Source organism: Lactuca virosa, chromosome 9 (genome assembly GCF_052849685.1).
Source record: "Lactuca virosa cultivar CGN04683 chromosome 9, Lactuca_virosa_CGN04683_v6, whole genome shotgun sequence".
Classification (NCBI taxonomy): Eukaryota; Viridiplantae; Streptophyta; class Magnoliopsida; order Asterales; family Asteraceae; genus Lactuca; species Lactuca virosa.
The window spans coordinates 257,554,482-257,579,332 of NC_136434.1; the positions used below are offsets into that span (position 1 = coordinate 257,554,482).

Genomic DNA, 24,851 nt, shown 5'->3' on the forward strand with positions numbered 1-24,851 from the left:
GGGCCCTACAGTAGCGGGAGGTGTGCCCCATCTTGTTGCACCTCTTGCAACGATATGTCTGGCAGACTCTCCAATGATGGTATTTGCACTTGTTGCAGGGTGGATTATTCCCAAGGTATGATTGTCTTGGTGTGGGAGGAGTAAGGTTAACAGGGGTAGAGACTGGTCCTGCTTGTTGCCTTTTAGTAAGCCTCTGAGTCGAACTACCTCCTTTTTCGTTTCCGAACTTTCGTTTCTTGTTCTTAGGTTTAGGTCCTTGAGTGCATGGGTGAGTTGTTCTTCGTTGGTTTCCTTGGTTGTTGTTACAGTTGAAGTTACCGACACTGCTTCCAACTTCGTTTGTGTCGTTGGCATTGAAGTATGCCATGACGGCTGCCAGAGCCGCTGTTACAGTGGCTTGGAGAGTGGCGGGGTCTATTTGTAGGACCGGTGCATGGTCGGGGTACTGGTTACCTTCATAAGAAGACATAACTCTGTTGCACACGAAAAGTGAGCTTGTGAGTACCCGTAGTTAGTTTCAAGTGAGTTTACTCGTGTAATCTTAACGTACTGGTGGTAATCGGGTCAACCTACATCCCCATGATGCAGTTATGGTAGAGAGTGGAAACATGTATTGTCTGATGTAAAGTCCGTCAAAATAGCACGTAGCTAGCACTATAGTTAACGGATTCAGTTGTATGTATTCTTGGAGGATGTACTCCTCTTGATTTACTACTACTGGTTGTGATTAAGGGTATTATGAACCTAAGGCGACTAGTGTGGTGATCCTCTTTTGGCGCACAAAGTGCTTGGCCATTTACTTATGCTATGAGTGCCCTTTTTGTGTTCCTTACGCTGCTAAGGCTGTCCTAGCCTTGATGGCTATGAGTTGTGGTCTCCAAATGACCACTGTCTAGTTTTCTGGTCTTACTTGTCGGTTTCGTAGGCAATTGGAAGGGTGTTCTTGTTACTCGTGGGGGATCGGATTTACATTGTTGCGTACTGGGCTTTGTCTATGGTTTCCATTTCTCCGAGACAGAGGGTTGGAAATCGGGAGTCAATTCGGTTTACTTGTGGTCTAGACAGAGGTGATGCCTGATTCGTGAGGGTGTTGGCTATCGGAGTTCGATGCACGTCGATTATGGATTGTCTTTTGTGGAGACGCGCCCTAAACCGAATAGGAGTCAATTGCTCAACTTGTTTTTGCGTGGGTATCGTTTTGTTTCTAGGTATGTTCATCCCATGGACACTTATATTGGGTGGTTACGTATCCGGGAAGAGAAAGGTGAAAGGGTCTCTGGTCTGCTCCCAATCGGGTAAAGCTCGTCAAGGGTTTCCTTGGCGCTTTCATCCTTGCTGGTTTCTTAGTCGGAATTCTCCCTTTCACAATTCATCTCTGGGTATCCCTTAGGATCCATTTCTAGATTTTCCTCTTGGGCTTCTTTTGGTCTCTCCTTGCCCCATCTGCAAATCATCGTGATAGGGTAGTAGAAGTCTTGTTGAGGAATTTCAATTACGTCGTTTGTGCAAGAGTCGCGGCTCGAGGTATACGGGGATAGTTTAGGTTTGAGGGGTTTATAGTATCCTAAAATACTCCTATAGTATTTTAAAATTGATGTTCGAATTCTAGTATTCTCTTGTGTGCATAGTTGTTAGGTTTTAGGTTTGTTGCAACACCACCATCACTCCCAAGCACATGTTGGTCATATCTCAAATAAATATAGTTGATCAGGCTATATTGATCCCAGATATGATTACATAACTGCCCAGGTTTGACTATAGTGTTCAACCTTTTAGTTACTTTTGTTTTCTTCTCGTTATGATACTGTGTTAGTAGTTACGTATACATTTATAGAATACTTGTCTTTTTAAAGTATACTTTCAGGCAGAGTTTGTTTTAGTCCCATTGTATTTATAGTTGTATATCTTGTATGGCTAGATATACCAGTTCACAATAAACAATGCTCTAATAGCAATCTGTCACACCCCCGGACCAGACGGCGGAAACGTCCGGAGGCGGGTGACTTAATTGTGCAGTATCATCACAATTGAATATAAATGAAACAGAGCAATCCAAACATCATACATTAAGATAATAAACTTACATTGTTTACATATTGTATTTGTTCTTTGAATTACCCAAAAGAGACATAAGCAGAAAAAGCCAAGCTACAGATAAAAATCTTGCATCCGCGTCCCATGTTACCTGCTTATTAGATCCCTGAGAATACAAGTCGTTTTGAAAAGCGTCAACTAAAAAGTTGGTGAGTTCATAAGCATTTTTGTATAAAATCGCTTACACTTGTTTGGAGTCGTTCGTATTGTACTTTCAGAAAATCTGATATTTTCTATGAAATCGTTTGAAGTCTTGCCTTGAAAATCATGGATATATGTGTGCATGTCATTACTTTTGTTCATCCTTATAAGGAGTGATCCTTGAAAAGTATTGTAATTTGTGAAATCGAGTTGTGTCCAAGAATAGTTCTTTTGAATAGTAAAAATCAACCGTTTCCAGAAAAATCTCTTATTTTCAAAAGGAAATATGGTTGAAAATCTTGTTCCTCTTATCGAGTAAAATTGAATGTGCGTATTAGTTTATCGTTATCGAAATCGTAGAAAAATCGTTCTCTCCAGAAAATCCTATATTTTCTGCTATAAAATATTCGTAAGTTCTAGTTTATCGTTATCGAAATCGTAGAAAATCGTTTTCCCCAGAAAATCCTATATTTTCTGCTATAAAATAATCGTAAGTTCTAGTTTCTAACTATGTATATGTGTGGGCTAATTTATCGTTTTCGAAATCGTTCACAAATGTTTTCCATAGAGTCCTACGTTTTTTAATTTGTAAAAATAGCAGTATTACGACTCTATACTTGTTAGGAGAAAGAATCAACATGGCAATTGTGGACAACCTACGCGATAAAAAAGGACGGTCAACGCAACAAATGCGGACCATCACTTATCATGTATAGGACGGTCAACACAACGTGCCAAAAATTTATTTATGAGGTTTTTCCTTACATAAATTTCTAGATGACATAGCATATTCTAGTGAGTCGTTATAACCATACTAATCTGACGAAGTGCATGTTTTGGCATTTCTCAGGCGCCCTCGGTTTGGAAAAAGACATTTGTCACCCTAGACTGGCCTGTCTAGCTGTAGCGAACAGCGAAGGTGGGGGGTGTCAACCCCGTATAGATCTATACACAAATTCTCGTTCTCCCTCCAGGAGACTCTGGCTATAACTCCTTACAGGACTTACACGTACACTAATATTTTTATATTTAGGTACTTTTGAGATTTGTCTGACTAGAATATTAACAACCTTTTGAGCAATCGTTAGAGATCCATTATTTGTTAGATAAATAATGAAATTCGTACTTGTTGAATAAAAATATCGTTCTCGTTCCATATCGTTGATTGTGCTCGTTAACTAGGTGCTCGTGTTCGTTCCTTTTCATTTATTGAAAAATAAGTCATTTTATTCAAGAGAAAAAGTGTCAAGCTATGATTTGTATAAATTTATAACTGCCGGTTATGACATGCATTTTCTGTTTTATGACATATAGAACATTACTTATGTTCTTGGAGGTTCTATGACAGCAGCTTATGACATGCAAATGTTTCTATCAGAAAGGCTCTATTTGTATATTTTCTTGACGCAAACTTTTATGTTGAATATTTATAAGATACTCCCTGATATTTTGCAAAATAGTCACAAAGTTTCTATTTTCGAAGAATCCCTAGAAATGGTGTCCACTTAGTAAGGTCTCTTTTTATAACTTTTATCTTTAGACATGAAAGCATAGATAAAGGGGTTAAGTTGGACACACTCAATAGTTGGGAGGCTCTTTTGCACAAAGTGTCCTCTGTTCTTTATGAAATTGAGAAATCCTACGTTCATGAGTTTATTACTAAAATATTAAGTTAATAATATTTCACACACACATACAAACATACGTATATATGCAATCATTTAAGAGTTTAGGCAAGATTTGACTTGTACTCTCCCCCAAAAACATTAAAACATTGAAAAATGTGGGGTATGAAGCTCACCTTGAGATGGTTGAGGAGCTGTTTGGAGTTATGGAGTGAAGATCTCAAGCTTGAACTTTGGCTGAGATGAGGAACTTCCTTAGGAGAAAGTTATCCTAAAGGTGATTTTTCACATATTATTATGAATAAAATAATATGGGTTCATCTCGAAATATTATAAAATATTAGATGAGTGGAGGAATTTACCTTAAAATTTCGCAGGAAGAAGTTGAGAATTTTCTTTTCAGCAAGATCCCCCGTTCTTGCTTGAAGATGAGTTTTTGAGAGAAAATGGAAAGAGTGTGGGAGAAGGTGAAGTCTTAACCCCTTTACTGTCGTTGTATTAAGGAGTGTAAGAAAAAGGGAGGAATCTTTGGTACATGGGGATCTGGTGGTCCATGCATGGATATTTGGTGGGTAAAGCATGGGATACTGTGATTTGCATGGGAAATGAGGAATTTCATCAAATCACAAAGTCAATCTCTTTGTCTTTATCTTGATTTAGGATAGGATTTTCCTAAATCCTAAACTTTTATTTTATGTAAATATAATTTAAATAATTAAATTAGACATAGAATAAAGGTTTTAGGGGTCTTAGTTAAGAAAAACACGAGTTTGGTGGGATTCCAGACCTCAAAATACCCCAAAACGAAGAAAGTGTCCGTAATAGTCCAAAATCCGGGGCTAAATAGTGAATTCCGGAGCTCTAGGGTAATTTCCAAAGCTCTAAGTTAAATTCCGGAGGGGGGGCTGAAGCTGCGAGAGTCCGAAATGGTTGGCAAGAAGTTCCGGAGCAAACAGTACCTTCCGGAGTGCATTCTCGGATTCCGAAGTCGGGGCGGGTCAGCGGTCCGGACAGACCAGATGCTTCCGAACCGAAGCGAGGTAAGGGCTTCCGGAGCTGCGATCTTATCCGGATGAGAGGATATTGCGAGATGGTCCGGATGAGAGGCTTCCGAGGCAAAGAAGGTTCCGAAGCAAGAAGCTTCTTGGTTTCTTAGAAGGTATCCGGACTAAGAGGGTTCCGGACCAAGAGGAGTCCGGACCAAGAGGGTTCCAGACCAAGAGGGTTCCGTACCAAGAGGAGTCCGGACCAAGAGGGCTCCGGACCAAGAGGAGTCGGGACCAAGAGGAGTCCGGACCAAGAGGGTTCCGGACCAAGAGGAGTCCGGACCAAGAGGGTTCCGGACCAAGAGGGTCCTTTTGGGGTTTCCTCTTCCGGTTTTGAGCTGTTTTCGACTGAGGAAGGTACTTAGGGAGATTTGAGATACGTGGAGAGATTTGGGAGAGATTTCACATGCTTGGAGAGATTTGAGAGAGATTCACTATACTTGGAGAGATTTCGCATACTTGGAGAGATTTGGGAGAGATTCACTATTCTTGGAGAGATTTAGCATACTTGGAGAGATTTGGGAGAGATTCACTATTCTTGGAGAGATTTCGCATACTTAGAGAGATTTGGGAGAGATTCACTATTCTTGGAGAGATTTAGCATACTTGGAGAGATTTGGGAGAGATTCACTATTCTTGGAGAGATTTCGCATACTTAGAGAGATTTCGGAGAGATTCACTATTCTTGGAGAGATTTCGCATACTTAGAGAGATTTGGGAGAGATTCACTATTCTTGGAGAGATTTGGGAGAGGTTCACTATACTTGGAGAGATTTGCATTCTAACACTATATGGCTCCTTAGGAACCCATATTGTACACTTAGAAGTGTTAGCACAAGTCTCACAATAGTACTTGCTTATTTGAGGACGGAATTTCCTAGCCAAAAAGGCTAGTTGTGACACATTCTAACCACTATAAGTGGATCCATGATGGTTTGGTTTTGTTATGAACTAAAAATAAACATGTTATTTTAAAGTTTTCCGTTGCCGGTTTTTATGAAAAACAAACTTATATTTCGTATCAAAACCCAACATATATATATATATATATATATATATATATATATATATATATTAGAGAGAAATTTGTCCCAAAACATTTTCATTGTAAGATAAAATTAAAATCAAGACATTTTCAAAGAAACGTTTTACATTAATATTTAAAAAATCTCGGATGTTGTAACTGATTGGGGATAGGGTACACGCACGAATACCTAGAAGCTTATAGCGATAGAAAAGTCTCGAGTGCATAAACAAATACATTCCTGGAAAATTAAAGAAGCAAATAAAATACTAAAAGAGAATACGAGAAGTGACGAATAACTAGAAGCTTATAGCGATAGAAAAGTCTCGAACGTCTATGTATTCATTGACAAAGATCATATATTGAAGTGTACTTTTAAAACTATAAAACCTGTGAACTCACCAACATTATGTTGACCGTTTTCAAAATCCATGTATTCCTAGGAAGCCAAAAGAAGAGAAGATCGTTGTAGGGAAAGACAAGAAGCATGAAACTATTTAGATTTTATTAGGTAAGAATCAATGTAATTATGGGTTATAAATAAAAGAATATTATGGTTTGTTTTATGCTCCAAGATTTGGAAAATCAAACCTACCCTATCACGGCTCATCATTTTCGCCACTGGTCGAACGTGTGAAAGAGAAAGGTATCAGAGTCGAAAATTATAGCGAACTAGTAATTCCTTAAGATATTATGAATATAGCCTAGGGCATATACTCTGATAAGGTTTGTCCTAAAACCTATAAATAAAAGTATTATTATTAATTACAATACTGATACACTACTTACGAGGAAGGTGATTAATTTGAACTATTGCTTGGGTTGATGGATTTCAGAACGACTATATGCTAAAATGGTCCTGCCCTCTGACACTTCCCATCTGGCCGATCCTTATTTAATAGCCTAGAAGTACATAACAAACATAATAATCGCAAATCCAGAACAATTAAGTACACGAGCCAAAAGCATCAAATATAATAATCATTTATCTTAACTAAATCAGTGGACATATGTCAAGTCACAACTAAACATAGACTGATCACCTATGTTTAATTCTAACTGGACCAATGTACCAACTGAGTTTTGATTCGGTGATTGATAAACTAAAAAAGCATATATATATATATATATATATATATATATATATATATATATATATATATATATATATATATATATATATATATATATATATATATATATCATACAACCCCAGAAAATGTATAATATACATAAAGAGTATCAAATAAATCCATAGAACAAGTACCAAAATACAACAAACTATGAAATCAACCATTCTCGCCACCTTCACCATCGCCATCACCATCATCACTTGCTTACCCATCCTCCTCATCCTCATCGATGTCATCATCACTAGTATCCCCCTGTCGTGTGTCTAAGGGTTCATCATCCTGGTATGATCGTGGAAAGGGCGGGTAATCGTTTCTATCAAAATTGATCACCATCGTAAGTTATTTCATGATCCACAGTTGACCTCACATAATGACCTGATGTTCCCTGCTCAAGGAATCCATACATTGAGACAAGTAGTTGAAGTCGACCTCAGGTTCAGGCTCTTATTGAGTATCCTCTGGTGCATGCCTTGGTCTCCTTCACCTCTCGAATGCAGGCTCAGGAATAGCTGCTGGCTCCACTTGTCTTAGAGGCGGAAAAATATCATCAGGGATCCTCAACGCCTGATCGACTCCCTGTACCACAACTCGTATCTTCCTCATTGCAATCACACCTAAATCTTGGATGGGGCACGAAGCCATCCTACTGGTGTCCATCATATAGGAATGAGCCAAACGAGTAAACCAATGACCTCCACAGATCCGACTCTTCGCCGTAGAGGGTATAGCTAATGAAGATAAGTACAAAGCAAGGGAATAAGGGAGGTTGAGGTGAACCTCTGTTTGGATCAGACAGTACATGTAGAATAGTTCACCCGAAGGAACGTTGTTATACTCCTCGTGCTGATAGATAATGGAAGCAATTAGGCGATGGATCAACCTAAAGATAGGAGATCTAAATGAACTCGTATTGGTCACCCTAGAGACATAGATTCCCCTAGCATGAGCCTCGACCTATAGCCAGTTATACTCTTGTGGTATTAAGAGGATGTGGTTGTCTAGATAGGAAATAAACTGAGGACTAGCAACCTCCTCCTAGTGTAAACCCCCAGATGCCATCCCAGCTCTACAATGCTGTAGGAGCGGGATACCCCTCTCATATGAAAGCTAAAGATGGACTGATATGACCAGACTGTCGACGCTTGCAATGCAAAAAGTAGCAAAGAACTCCCAACATAGCTCATGGTAGATGACTTCCTGAATCTTGAAGATCTGATACCACCCTTGGCAAGTAAAAAGCCCAATATCGTTGTCATCGCTAAGAACCCGAGTGAGATACGGCTCCAGACATGTTGTCGGTACAAGATCATCAGCGGTCCTCCATACAAGTTCATGAGGAATACTGGACGGGTTGGATAGTAGATCAGTCAACTGGGAAACTAAGAAGCTCCGGCCCTCAGTAGGAATACCATCTGGAAACTATAGAAATGAACGAGACGGCCAGTTAGGTGGTAACTGACCATCCCTCTGGCGACCTGATCGTGACGTAACCTGAGAAAAATAGGGCAAGATAGTTAGAATGAATATAAAGTAAGTAAAAAGGTTACAAAAAGGATAGATAAGAAGTTCATGTACAGCAAGAACTACACCAGACGCATGATGAAGATGCCCCCGTGCATTGAAGATGCACAATGTGCCTCAAGAACACGAGGAACAGTCGATTCCAAAAGCCCTGAATTCATCTAAATTTCAACCTAGAACTTATACGACAATGTCATGTGAAGCTTATACTAGTAGAATACACCATCAATTTTATGAAAAACACCATAAATCCATGGATTTAGCAAAACCATAGGTTTTACCACAAAACCGAAAACCCCAAATTAAGGTTAGATTAAATGAGTAAAGGAGAAATCGAGCATTGGGGTTTAGTGATCGGTAGTTAAACTAAACATTTACCTAATCAATTTCGATTATTACAAGCAAAGTGGCAAAATCCTAAAAGTCTCAAAAATGCTATATATATAATCAATGGTTGTATAAACTAGGACACAGTTAAAGTTTATAGTAAGGATACCTTGGAAGTAGGTGAAATTAGAGAATCAAAGTCTGAAAACAACAATCGCATGGCGTGGTCGTTGCCTTTGAGGTCCAGTCGTATGTGGGGTCTAGTCGAGTGTAGGGACTAGTCGAACTTTTTGGAAGCATCTGACGAATAAATTCGTAAATTCGTCATTTAATATTGAATGGATGAAGGTGTGAAATGAGAGTTTGTATATCTTTCCAGATTACAGACTTGCAACAAAAACTTCGTCAAATTTCCTCTCTTGTTCTTTCCCTGGAACACAACACCATTAGGCTGATGAATAATTTCTCCATCTTTGAATTCATTGATATTTAATTTTTCTTCGCCAACGTTTGTGGCACTTTCGTAGTATTCTTGATTGCTATGGTAAGATCATTATCTGTAATAGCCAAATATTAAAAGTAGCTATCCAAAAAAGCCTTAATATGGCCAAACCCGAGAATGAAGTCATTTCGGTTCGTGTTCGGAATCTTCGACACATCCACATTGATCAATATCTTTTTTGGTTGAGATAAGACATTCAAATTCATCAAGGGGAAATCAGCAATCGTGAACTCAATCTCCACATTGTTTTCTATTACAACTGAATAAAAAAAGTTCTGAAGCAAACCCTCGAACACATTATCCCTATCGATTTTCATCACCTTCAAAAAAAAATCTTCACCAAAGACCATACATCATCTTAATTCTTTCCTAAGATTGCATGAAAGCAAATCTTCACCCTTTTATATTTGTTTTTGTCTTTGAAGTTTTCTACCAATTTGAATTGTGGAGATGTGAAACGCATGTGATTGATTGTAAAATCGAGTTTATTGAAATCAGAATTTTTAGTCTCAAAACTCTTCTTCGGTATTTTGTGAAATTCATCATTCTACCCCCAAAACATCTATTTCTATTGTTTCATAACACCGGTTCTTGTTTGGAGCACCTTTGTTCAAGCGTGGTGGTTCATTCTCTCTTTCTCGAAGAATGCTATTTATCAGCTTTTGACGTTCCAACTCTGCTGCTTGTAACTTCTTCTTTTCCTCATCAGATTGTTCAATTAGAATCATATTTCCTTTGTCTTTCAGATCAACTATTGAAGTTTTTTTTACAAGGGCATTAATCAAATCTCCTTCATTTTCCTTAATCGAAATTCCTTTCAATGGAGCTTTCAGGACATTTGTTGTTGTAGACGTTGGTGTCGAAGATATCGTTATAGGCTTCATAGGGATTGTTGTTGGAATTTGAGTTGAAATAACCTTCCCAACCACGAATCTTGTATCATCACCAGAAACGTTTGAAAATCCAGGTACTCCAACTCCTCTATCTCCCCCTTGCGGAACTTGCGTAGCACGAGGAGCATTTTTTGGTAAACGAAGTACCAACCTACGGATTGGAGCGAGCTTAGTTTTGATGTTCGACTCAATATTCAAAACCATCTTTGATATTGATTCTTGAGAGATGGTATATCGATTCAAAAGATCCACCTTTGATAAAGTTTCTTGAATCCCAAAAAAGAATTCCTCCACTTTCTCAAACACCTTTTCATCCTTGTCAGACTTTGCTTGAAACTACTTTGTATGCTCGTTGTTGAATTCAACCAAATGAGTTATGGCACCATCAATAACATCCACTTTGCCATGCAACAACTTGTATTTTTCTTCCAGCTTCTTTACTTCTTCCGACACCAAAGATTTTATCTCAGCAACCTTAAGATCAAGAGAATCCTTCGTTGCATTCACCTTTTCCATAAAACGTTCATGACTTTCCTTAGCAACATCATGAAGCTTTTGAATCTCATAATCAAAACTCTTTGAATGAATTGACAATCGTTCTTCTTGTTTCTGCTCAACACCCTCAATCAAATTCCGCAAACATGATTAATGGGCTTTTAACAAACAATCCATCTCAAACCTAATCATATAATGCTTCCCTCTTATATTTGCTGTAATTTGAAGAAGCGAATTGATCTTTGAGTTAAAAATCTTGAATTGCTTCCCATGATATGATTAGTTCATTAGGAATATCTTCTTCTTCGGGATTGCATTGAAACTTTACATATAAAACCAGTACATCTTCATCATCAGCTTCGTCTCCTTGAAGTGACTACTCAGTTGATTGTGATGAGAAAAGAGTGGTGATGGATTCTTGCATAAGACCAAAAAATGTTGTTGAGACAGTAGAAACAAAAACAGAATTAAGAATGGGTGATGTTGGTGGTGGTAAAACTGTTAAAGTTGTAATGGAAGTTGTAACAGTAGATTCTTTATTGATCATCCCTTCATCCATGTTGACATTTGTGTCCTTATTTGATAAGTTCACAGTGATGTTTGGAGTTTCGACCTCCTCTTTACCAGACTCGATATTCGAAACCTCAGATGGTTTGACTAAATTCTTCTAAGGGATGTTGGTTTGTTGTTGATCACCTGAATTGATGTTTATATCCGTATCAGATACATTTACAGTGACACCAGGAATCCGTGTCTCCTTAAAAATCGATTTGACAGGGGTACCTTTCATGGCGAACCAATAAAAGAATCAATTTGAATGTCTGACATGTCGCTATCACTATCATTCTCAGTCTCTACTGTTACTTCCTCAAGTCGAACTCCACCATGATCATTCTTTGTCTTCTTTATCTTTTGCACAACATATATAGTTTGACGCTTCTTTGTTGCTGGAGAACCAGGACTCGAAATCTCGCGAATTACAACTCCAAATCTAGTAAACTATAACTTCTTAACTCTTTTGGAACAACACTTTTTGCCAACTATTTCACTTTCCTGTGTAATTATATCTGCACTTGGAACAGAAGTTTCAACAAACATGGGCGCAATAGTCTCGACAACCAGCTCAGGCTCTTGAGTAGGTTTCGTGATTGCACAATCAAAAGTTTTCTTTTATAGTTTCTTGGTTCGTTTAAGTATCCCTTTACCAGTCTTCATTGGTATTGTTTCTTTAACAAATTCCTCTTGTACTTCGGGTTGTTTCTCAACTTGTTTCTTCTTCTTCTGAGTTTTGGATTCCTTTTTGGAAACAGGTGGTGGTAAAATAGTTGTTGTAGTGGTGGAATCAATCAAAAGTAATTAATTGACCAACAAAGGATTTGTTGGGTCAACCAACTTAAGCATCGAATCAGGAATTCGAGCAACATTGGGAAATATATTTGCATCATCCACAAAAACCCTTGGAATAGTCATCGTCGGAAATTCAACAGATTCAATTCCATCAAGATTGAGAATATTTTCCTGACTGTAAATTTCTTTCAAAATAAGTCCCCAAAACCTAGCACTTGATATTCCAGTTGCAAATTTCGTGTGAGAGATTGAGATTCCAAATTCTTCCCATAGGAGTGATGCATAATCGATATTTAGACCATAGTATAATCCCGCCATAACATAATATATATCAAGCTTGGCCAGGTCAAGCCTAGAGCTTCTTCTTTTCAAACATCATCAAAACTATCCCAAACAAGAAACTCCAAACACATGGAAGAGTGGACTTCTTTAAGTGACTAATTTCAGTGAGTGTAGGTTGATGTCCCATTTCGTTGAACATATGAATAACTTGATCATGCGTAACTTCACAAAAGTACCTGATGTTGGTACTCCTAGGATTTGTGAAAACTGTTTCCGGGTGAGATTCTTTTATTTTAAGTTCGTAAGCTGGAATGTAACCACCTTTGTTGGATGGTGAGGCGTTATGACCCGTTCTGAACCGTCGAAACGCAATGGAATCGAAATTGCTTATTTTCGGTGCGATTGGATGAGACATTGTGAATGGGTCCGAACACGATATTGGGGTACATTGGATTCGTTTGGACTGGCTCATTACGAATGGGATGGTTGCGACTGGTTGTGAAAGATCACAATATGTGGCATTCGTCTGATGGTCATTGCGATGTGATTCACATTAGTTGATGGATCGTTGCGAAGATTAGTCTGGTTGTGAGAGGGGGATTGGATGTGAAAGTTGTTTGGATCCCGATTTACTACTCAGTCACAATGGGACATTTGGATGCGATGGATAAGTTGGTTGCGATTTGCTTTGGCATTCGATGCTACTTTGCACGTGGCGTTTTTCTAGAAGCATTGGAAGTTGAAATGTCACATTTTCCACTTTCCAATATGTCATTTCCCAAGGAAACTATTCCAAATATATTACTTCCCCAAGACATGTCATTTAATAGTATTTTTTTAGTATTTTATTAGCATTTAAATAATCCTTTAATTGCCAGAACTATTAGTGTCTTTTATTTTTTAACAGTTATTTGTAAGACTATATATATAGTCATGTTCTATCATTTTGAAATGAGCTATGTGTTATGTTGAAGATATAAAATTTGAATTGTTGTTCTTTCGAGTTGTTGCGACAATTCAAACTTGGATCCTTATTAGGACGCGCCTCTTAATATTGATCTCGAACTCAAGTTAATAGGTCTTAACTTGTTTTCACCGAACTCAAATCAATAGGTTTTGGTTTGTTTTCACCGAAGTTTCAAGTTATATGTCTAGTTTGATCTCTATACCTATCCCTTTTTGTTATTTTGTTCTTGTCATGTATCCTTTGTTATTTATTCCGCTGCATTTTCAAGACTCATTTGGTATCAAAAGTGGTATCAGAGAATTGAGTTTGAAACATACATGGTAACGAGGTCCGTACAAGGTCCGTACAGGTATCAACTTCCCCACATGACCCACATGTAGAATTTCCGATGTTTACCCCCATGACTTTTTAGGGCAAAATCCGAAGGAATACGATCCTACAAAGTTCACCAAACAAAACAAGAGACCTTGATAAGTTTATAAAAACACTAACATGAAAACTTAATTAAGTTAGTTGGTTTTATGACAATATTTAGATATTACTGCCTTCTAATATCTTTTTTTTCCATTTAATATCTTACTACTAGTGTTAACAATTTTATGATTCCAGAAAACTAAAACTACCGTAACAACTTGCGTTCTCAACATCTATGAGAGATATCTAAATCATCATAAAAGAAGGAGATTATTCGGCAAATGACCAAAATGTAGGGTGACTTTGAAGAAAATGACTACAAAAATGAAGATCTCAGAAAATGACCACAAGTTCCGCAGAGGGGGTTCTGCGGAACCATAAACACCTCTGCGGAATGTGGTTTTTTTTTTTTTTTTCGTTTTTTCGTTTTTTTTTCGTTTATTAATATTATTTTTTAATCACATAAGGTATTATGTGATTATTATGTAAAAAAAAAATTGTTTTCGTTTTTCCTTTTTCTTATTTAATTACCCGTTTATAAAAGCTGTGTGTTTAATAAAAATTATACAAATATTCTATGTTTTTTATAAAATTACACACACCGGTATTCTGAATTATACAAATATTCTATGTTTTTTATAAAATATTTTATGTTTTCTAAAGTATGTTTCGTAACCTACTTAAACTATGTTTATTATTCAGAATACCGGTGTGTGTAATTTTATAAAAAACATAGAATATTTGTATAATTTTTATTAAACACATAGCTTTTATAAACCAGTAATTAAATAAGAAAAAGGAAAAACGAAAACAATTTTTTTTACATAATAATCACATAATACCTTATGTGATTAAAAAAATAATATTAATAAACGAAAACAAAAAAAAAGAAACGAATAAACAAAAAAAAAATGAAAAAAACCAAGATCCGCAGAGGTGTTCACATTCCGCAGAGGTGTTTATGGTTCCACAGAATCCCTCTGGGAAACCTGTGTTCATTTTCTGAAATCTTCATTTTTATGGTCATTTTTTTAAAAGTTACCCTACCTTTTGGTCATTTGCCGAATAAGCTCTAAAAGAAGTTTTAAATTATTACATAAATTAGTGACATATCTCATCACGAGATTGATGGTTCCAGGCCTATATAAAATATAAATTAAATTGAACTAGAATAGTAATTCAAAATAGATTAGAATATATGTCGGTTTAAAAAATAATATAAACAGATCATAGCATACAAAATTTGTATGATTAAGAATCTTTTTTAAAATTAAATTTCTGAAATCATCACAGTTACCCATGAAAAATAAATGTTGGGTTTAACTCCGTCCCCATCCATGCATTTGATGCATACAAAATTTAGTAGCTTGTGATATAAAATTGTCCCACCCAAAACTAACTACAAATATCGATAGCATTTTTATTTCACAGTGTTTTGATATACGGAATAATAATCTCATCACTATAGGTTGTTTTGATCATTTGATACAGAGTAATCATCATATCTACATATATATATTTAATGTAATAATACGTAAATTTGAAGTTCATAAGAAAACAATCATTTTTTGTAGTTTTATGCATCGAGCCCAAACAGTGCTAAGTTCATTCCGAAGCTTAAATATATGCACTATCTTATATTTCAAATGCAAAATATTAAAAAAAAATAATAATAATAACATATTTTATGATGTGAAATTGGTAAGTTTATTTATTTATTAAAATAATGCATAATACTGAAAAAAGTTAACATTAAAAGTTTGACTTTTTTTTTCATATTCAATTCATTTGCATTAAATGGTATCTATGACGCTTTTATAACCCTCTCTTTCTCCCTTTAAAACCCCTTCAAACTCCACACTTCAAACTTCAAACTCCACACCACACCACACCACACCAAGAAATGGCCAGCACCACCACCGCATCAAGTCTGCAAATCAACAACGATTTGGCTCACAAAAACCTCGATGATGATGGTCGCGAAAAACGAACAGGTTTTATTTCTTTTTCTTTTCTAGCTAATAGTAGTAGTAGTAGTGCATGCATGATATGGATCTTTGTGGTTTCAAATAACGATAGATTGATCGATGTGGTGGGTTGGGTTGCAGGGACCTGGGTGACTGCAAGTGCACACATTATAACTGCGGTGATTGGGTCGGGCGTGCTGTCTCTAGCATGGGCCATCGCTCAGTTGGGTTGGATCGCTGGTCCAGCGGTTCTCATGACCTTCTCTTGCATCACTTACTTCACCTCCACCCTTCTTGCAGATGCATACCGTGCACCAGATCCAGTGTCTGGGAAGCGTAACTACACCTACATGGATGTGGTTCGAGCCAGTCTAGGTCCAACTTAACATCCATCTCTTCTTTTTATAACATCATGTGTTTATTGTTTGTTAACAAAGGGTAGAATTGTCATTTTTATAGGAGGGAGGAAGGTGCAATTATGTGGGATAGCTCAGTATGTAAATCTTGTGGGGGTTACAATTGGATATACAATAACTGCTTCTATAAGCATAGTGTAAGTGAATAAATAAATGACATGCAACCATTTCTATACATTTATATAACAAAGTATATAGTTATAATTTTTTGTACCACTAGTATTATACATTATATATGAAGTACCGCAAAATGGAAATAACTTGGAATCCTACATGTTTCAATCTTGATATTTTTTAAATGTTCAAAAAAAATAAATAACTAAAATTATATTTTGTTTTATTTTCAGGGCAGTGAAGAAATCGAATTGTTTCCATGATCATGGGCATGGAGCAGACTGTAAACCGTCGAATTATCCGTACATGATTTTGTTTGCAGTAATTGAGATTCTGTTAAGTCAGATACCCAATTTTCATAAGCTATCATGGCTTTCGATTTTAGCTGCAGTCATGTCTTTTGCTTACTCTCTCATTGGACTCGGCCTCTCGATAGCTAAAGCCGTTGGTAAATCTTCAAAATACATATTTTCTTTTATCATCAATGTTCATCACTATGAATATTTTAATTTACTGTTTTTTTGGTTGTACAAATTAAAAAAGCTTATTTGATTTATTTCTTTTTTTATATTTGTGGAAAGATTCTTTATGACTTTTGTAAATTACGTATGTTGAAATTAATAGGGGACCGGCATGAGGCAAAGACAACACTAACAGGTGCAGAAGTAGGACCACTTTTATCCAGTTCAGAGAAGGTGTGGAAAACATTTCAAGCGGTTGGAGACATTGCTTTCGCTTATGCCTTCTCCACTGTTCTTATCGAAATTCAGGTTTTTATCTCATACTAATTACTTTTACTTTTATGAAGTTAATGTGAACTTTTTAAGAGTTTTTCGGAAATTTAAAACTTTTAGCTTTGAAAAATCTCGAAATAAAGGAAAGAAAAAAGCTTTGCTGAAATTATGAGAACAAACAGCGGGTAATTAAAACCCACTTGAAGTAGCATCTAAAGAATAATTATTATTATAGCATAGGTTGCATTTAATTTTAATCTCTTACTTGTATGTCATTTATATAATTTTATACGTTTTAAAAGTTTATAACTAAATTTATCAACAAATAAAAACTATACATATTGGAAAAACTATATTCTAAAGTTCAACTTTCACTGCCATATCTCTCTCTCTTTATATATATATATATATATATATATATATATATATATATATATATATATATATATATATATATATATATATAAACTTGAGATAATGACTTGAAAAGGTAACGAACTTTTAGATTTGTTTACATTTAGTCACTGAACTTTTTTTCGTGCTTTATTTACCCATGAATTATTTGAAATTGTTCACATTTACCCTTATGATCGGTTGTAACTGGTCATAACGGTAAAATGTGAACAATTTCAAATAATTTAGAGGTAAATAAAACATGAAAAAAGTTCAGTGACTAAATGTGAAAATGACTGAAAGTTCGTTACCCTTTCAAGTCATTACAACAGCATGGCCATGATCTTATGCATCTACACTCTTTAATCAAAGCTCTTGCTGTTGTAAAGTGAAAACCCTCGTTCAAATCTAACATCACATTATTTTCACATTTCTTTATCATATGTTCTCTTTCTTCATATGATCTATAATGACCATCTCCACCTTTTAGAGTGAAAACTCTCGCCTATGTCCTACGTAAATGTTTGAATCCAACTCAATCTTTTTTTCCTTCAGTTTCTACGTGATTGAAGTCGTTCCTATTCTATTTTTTTAATGTTATTTTTTTGTACCTTATACACTAAAGGTATATCACACGAATATTACAACATACTCACTTGTGTGACCTCAATATTCCGCTTGTGCTCATTCTTAACAACATTTAGAACCATTTATGATATAATGACTTGAAAATGTAACAAACCTTCAATTTTGTTCATATTTAATCATTAAACTTTTTCGTGCGTGATTTACTCCTGGGTTATTTGAAATTGTTCACATTTTACCCTTTTAACCAGTTACAACCGTTCATAAGGGTAAAATGTGACAATTTCAAATAATTCAGAGGTAAATCAAGTACGAAAAAAAGTTTAGAGACTAAATGTCAACAAAGCTAAAAGTTTGTTACCCTTGCAAGTCATTATCCCTATAAACTTTGATTTCATTTGTAATTAAGTACAAGTATTCAATTTACTAACCAAATACCTAAAGACAACTCTGAATATGAAATTATAAGAATATTTGTAATGTCATTATAACCTTATAAATTCTTTTAAAATTTTGTTAACGAACCGGTAAGTATATTTGTATTGAGTTTTGGGCAAATACCATAAAAGCCGCAACATTTTAACGCGTAATTGGGAAAAATTCTATTATTTTTTTTGTTGGCTATGTCCATAAATAGGACGCAGAGTTATCACTCTAACCTATTTAACAGGTTTTATGGTTAACCTCGTTATCTTTTTCTGCAAAATCAGTCATAAATTTGGGTTTAAAGTTCAAATTTTGTCACTTTAGTTTGCAAAAAATTACACTACATGTCCAAAACTCGGTTTATGTTTTTTAACTTATTTATTTTCATTTATATTTTATTTTTAGTCAAAACTAAACTTGGATCTATATATTTTTTCATTTCTTTAATATTTTTCGTTTTTTTTGTTTTTTTCTTTATGTTTTTCGTATTTCTATATATTTTTTATTTTTATATTTTTTGCATATATATATATATATATATATATATATATATATATATATATATATTCATTTTTAATTTTTTCATTTTTTCGTTTTATTTTTCATAAATTTGATAATTTTTCTTTTACCTTTTTCAAAACTATAAAATGTATCCACATATTAGAGTATATTATAACTTTGGTGTGTCGTTTGCTATTGGTTTCTATTTTTTTATAATTTTGGTAACTTATGGTTTTGTAATTATTTTATTTTATTTTTATTCAGGTAAATAAAAAACTTATATTTATATTTATAATTTCGGCTCAACTTCTTTTATTTATATTTTTTTTGTCTTTAGTTCTATTACATTTATGTTATCAAATTCATGAAAAATAAAATGAAAAAATGAACAAATTAAAAATACAAAAAAACTAAAAAATAATACGAAAGTAAATACGAAAAAACTAAAAAAAATATGAAAAGTGTAAAATATACTAATATAAAATAGTATATAAAAACAAAACTAAATAAAGTGTGTGTGCATATATATATATATATATATATATATATATATATATATATATATATATATATATATAATACGAAAAATATAAAAAAAATATAAAAATAGGAAAAACGTAAAAAAACAAAAAGAAAAAAAGAAAAAAATTACGAAAAATATTAAAAAAAACGAAAAAAAATATAAAACCATGAATAGTTTTGGACATGTGTAAATTTTTGCAAACTATCAGAACCAAATTTGAGCTTTAAGCCTAATTTTAAAACTGATTTTGCAAAAAAGATAACGAAGTTAACCATAAAAGCTGTTAAATGGGCTTTTATGTAATAAACAAATGGAAGTGGGTTTCTATGTAATAAAATCAAAATTAATTATAGTTCAGATTGGAAAACCATGGAAGTGGGTTTCTATGTAATAAAATCAAAATTAATTTTCTCTTTCAAAAAAAAATCAAAATTAAAAGTTATATATATATAGAAAGGTTATTTGGAAAACAAAAAAACCCTAAAAAAACCCTAAAAATCATAGAAATGCATAAAAAAAATACTTAGAGATCATAAAACTTTTTTTGAATTTTTTTTTCGAAAAAATCGCAGCTTTCTATAAAAATTCGCTGAAAAAAATTTTGAATTTTTTTTTTTTATAAAATAATAATAATAATAATAATAAATTGATTATTTATTTTTTTTTCAGCGAATTTTAAGAAAAAGCTGCGATTTTTTATAAAAAAATTCAAAAAAAAGTTTTGTGATATCTAAGTATTTTTTTCTATGTATTTTTATGATTTTTAGGGTTTTTTTAGGGTTTTTGTTTTCCATGGAACCTAAACCTATATATATATATATATATATATATATATATATATATATATATATATATATATATATATATATATATATATATATATAATCAAACCTAACACAGTAACACCTACCAAATTAAAGTTCCATTGAAAGCAGCTACGTATGCAAGAATAAAAGTGACAATACAAAAGACGGGTTTTGAAAGGTTTGGTATTTAAAGCATATGTAAATAGTTTTGGATGTGTATTTTAAAATTGTCTTTTGGATACGAGGAAAATAAGGACATTGGTACAGATGTCCATTACTATTTGAATGTACCTTGTACATTTATCACATTAGGTTATAGCATGTGAGAACCACGGTTACAAAAGTAATTAAATTTTTATATTAAAATTCATAATTATTAATCAATTTATTTCAATAAATTATTAATTAAACATGATTTTGTAGGATTTTCAATATATAAATACAATTAATTATCGACAATCAAAACCGAAACTTATTAAAGACGAATTTAAATTTCTTCTAAAAATGAAGAATCAAATCAATATTTTTCGAGCTTATTATCAACATCAATACTTTTTAAAAATAAAAAACAATGAGAAAATGTCAAGTGTCATTTTTATAGAGCTTTTGAAAAAAATATAACTTAGGAGAAAATAACAAATGACAATACTAACTATTCTTTTATTAGTACATGAAGATTTATATAAAAGAGAAAATTTGGTGTCCTGTAACTATTGTCATCGTCATGCTTATTTGGCTAATGTTGCCGATGACAAATATCTTCCCTCAACTTATTTTTCTTTCGATGACACTCATCTCTCTCTCTCTCTCTATCTCTCTCTCTCTCTCTGTGTGTGTGTGCGCGCGCGCAATTAATGGTAAAACTTTGACAGAATTTATAAAAGTTTGTGTGTCGTCTATATGACCAAATTTTGAAAGATAAAAATATTACTAGGCTCTTTAACCTTTAGAAATGCAACACATAATTTATGAGACTTTGATTCGTGATGATATATTGTTGTTTTTAAAAATAATTACCAAACATATTAAATGTGAAGAATAAAAATAAAGTTTTAAATTCTTGTGGACCATTAAATCATGATAATCAAGCATCCATGCCTTCAAATGTGTTTGTAAGTTTCAAAAAAAGACGTCGATAGGCTACACTAGGTTGGGGTTCCGAGGTAAGAGGTAGGGGTGATTTGATAATAGCCAACCATTTTGGTGAAAGATTGACATGCTTATATTCTCTTTCCCCACCTTCAACTACTGATTACACCCCACGAGGAAATGATGACATGTTTACTTTTTTTGTCAACTATATATATTAGTGACACATAAATTTTAGATATCGACTAAAAATGGTATTCCATTTTATCATATAAAAACATCTTATTTGGTTTTTGAAGTATTTTATTAGTTGAAATTGTATTGTTTTCGTAAAAAGTTAGTTCCAAAAATTAATTATATGTTTCCCACAGGATGCCTAACGAGTATCAATTTAGTTGCATCCAAATTTTACCATATTACAAGCTCAAAATGATATAGTGGTAAGATGGGTTAAAATGACATTTTTTTAAATTGCATTCAGAAGTAGCATAGAAAAGATGCATTCTCTCTCTCTTTCTCACTCATTGGCATGTCACCATAGTGGGGCAGTGGATGCCAAGCTTGTCAGCGGCTTGTCGAGCTTAATGTATAGCCCACTCCCGGAAGCCTTAGTGATTATGACCATTTTCTCTTTCAGTTTTATAAAACTATTATGACCATTTTCTCTTTTAGTTTTATAAAACTATTATTGTCCTCTTATAATCTTATTATTTAAAGTGACTTTCATAAGTCTGATTCTGAAACATTATCTTCTTACTAACATGGTAACTTGTAATTTGTATAGTTTCTTATAACCTTTAATTTGAAGTATCGGTAAACAAACAAATCCCAGTTGGTTTTGATAATTATTGTGATTTTAAGTGTAATGAATATGAATTTTTTATGTGATTTCACTTATTATGATTGTTTAGGTTTGGTCACATCTTTTGGGGTGGCAATTGACTTTGTGTTCAAATTTCAAACATAATTTATATCACTTGCTTTATAAAAACATATCAATAATATATATTTTTAAAAGTTTAATGACATATTTCGAATGCAGGACACACTGAAATCATATCCACCAGAAAACAAGATGATGAAAAGAGCATCGCTAATTGGTGTCTCGACAACCACTTTGTTTTACATGCTCTGTGGGTTAATCGGTTATGCAGCATTTGGAAACGATGCACCAGGCAACTTCTTAACTGGCTTTGGATTCTACGAACCCTTTTGGCTTATCGACTTTGCTAATATATGCATTGCCATCCATCTTATTGGCGCATATCAGGTATTTTTCTTATTCATCTCATATTTGAATCCTAAACCTCATGGAATCTACTTACCTCTTAGAAGAGACTTAAACTCTCAACCTTATGAAAGGATGCTCAAACAAGTGATGTAGACGTGCATTAGATGCCCAAAACATGTTAGATGTAAAAATGTTGCATAACTATGTCATAGAATGGAATGTGATATCATATTTTGTTTGAAAAATAACTTTGTTGATTTATTTTTTAATTTTTGCAAAGGGGTTATAGTTGTCTAGAAATCCAACACATAAACTAGCTAATCTTACCATTTCGACTTGTGAGTAGTTTACGAGTAAGTTAGATTTATTGTTAAAAAAATATATGTCTACAAGAAGCTAAACCAATGTTCAGATTAAAACTTTCATACTATTGTTGGGTAGATTAGGACAAGGGTGAAACACTGGTGCATCAACAAACATTTAACCTAAAGTTTTATTATTGCTGAAAGAAAAAAAAACTAAAAATTGTAGGTATTTTGTCAACCAATATTCGGGTTTGTTGAGAAGAAATGTCGGGAAAAGTGGCCCGAAAGCAAGTTCATAATGACAGATCATACTATTAACGTGCCATTTTGCGGAGAGTACTACTTCAACATGTTTAGATTGGTGTGGAGGACAACGTATGTGATGATAACCACACTGATTGCAATGATTTTTCCTTTCTTCAATAGCTTCTTAGGGTTGATCGGGGCCGGTTCATTTTACCCTTTGACAGTTTATTTCCCGATTGAGATGTATATTGCTAGGGCCAAGATACCAAAGTTTTCATTCACGTGGGTGTCGTTAAAGATCTTGAGTTGGACTTGTTTGGTAGTCTCGTTGGTTGCGGCAATTGGATCTGTGCAAGGGCTCGTGACCGAACTCAAGAAGTATCAACCCTTCAAAACCGAATAGAAGCATAAATGATAATAAAGACCGATATTATTACTAACTACTTGTTGTTTTTGCATATGGCGATTGCTCACAAAAATTGTTAGCAATCATGATAAACTCCTTATAAATAGTCGAGATGTAATGAAGCTATGAGAATATATGATTGGTTATTGTTATGGTTACGGTATGGTCAAATGATTATGTTATAGTATTATTTCTTGAGGTGTTATTTCTTGCAACCATATATGGGAATGATATATTTTAGGGATGATGTATATATATATTTTTTATCACATAATATTAATAACCATAGAAAACAATGAAAAAAATATGTAAATTCATTAGACTACTTTGGTTAATGAGAAAAGCACTTTATTAAAAAAGAAACTTATGCATTATAGCTATGAATTCGTTAGTAAACTCAAAATCATAAAAAAATAATCGTGTGGTCCGATATTTTTCATGTAAAATAGAACTTAGAAAGACTAAAAAGAAAAGGAACAACAAACAAAACTAAAGTTAGAACAATAAAACCACAATAATAAAAACAATGATATCATAGAGCAACGTCAAGAAGAGCAACCTTCATGAATAAACTAGAAATTGCAGCCAGCTTGAGAAACAACCTCATAAATAGCAACCAACATGATAAGCCACCTTAAAAATATCCACCTTTAGAGAAAAAGACATACGAATGGCAGCATAGGAACAACAACACCATACACTTGAAAAAACTAAACGAAGTCATCGAATTTGTGCTGCCTAAGACATAAGAAGGGTAAGAACATAAATAAAGTAAACAACACAAGGAACATGCTCTTGGTGCTGCTCAAATCGGATGACGTGATTGGAAATCTCTTATGATAAAGGTCACCTAAGCAAGAGAGTTCCAATATATAGATGAGATCAAGCATGTCAATTAACAAATGGATTGTTAAGGATCCCATACATCTAGGATTTACACTTAGTGTAAGTAATAAAAGTTATTTACCTTGTTGAAATCAAGTGGATGGGATAAAGGTCACCCATTTATTTGAATTGAAACTTGGATCATAGACTTTAAAAATTAAAGTTTTTAAAACTTAAGGGTATTAAATTTTAAAGAAATAAATACTAAATTAATCTTTGTTAAAATTTTGTAGATGGTGCCACCAACAACTATAACACACCATCACTTAATGAACATTTGATCTATACTGGACAAAGAAAAATTTGGTCATTCCAAAAATAAAGAGAGATGAAACTCTGAAGATTGGTGCCAAAACCTCAACAACCCTCAAATCCTCATTAAAAACTCTAAATGGGACTCAACTCATCTCCAT

The 24,851-nt window shown here is 33.9% G+C and overlaps 1 protein-coding gene across 1 annotated transcript; it reads left to right on the forward strand.

The window, feature by feature from the left end:
• Positions 1-15,656: 15,656 nt before the first annotated feature.
• Positions 15,657-23,743, forward strand: LOC145137864 (amino acid permease 6-like). Its single transcript, XM_079072005.1, has 7 exons — positions 15,657-15,805; positions 15,920-16,153; positions 16,238-16,331; positions 16,542-16,756; positions 16,933-17,078; positions 22,408-22,635; positions 23,128-23,743. Exons 1-7 carry the CDS (start codon positions 15,715-15,717, stop codon positions 23,548-23,550), a joined length of 1,431 nt encoding a protein of 476 aa, XP_078928131.1. The 5' UTR covers positions 15,657-15,714; the 3' UTR covers positions 23,551-23,743.
• The last annotated feature ends 1,108 nt before the right edge of the window (positions 23,744-24,851 follow it).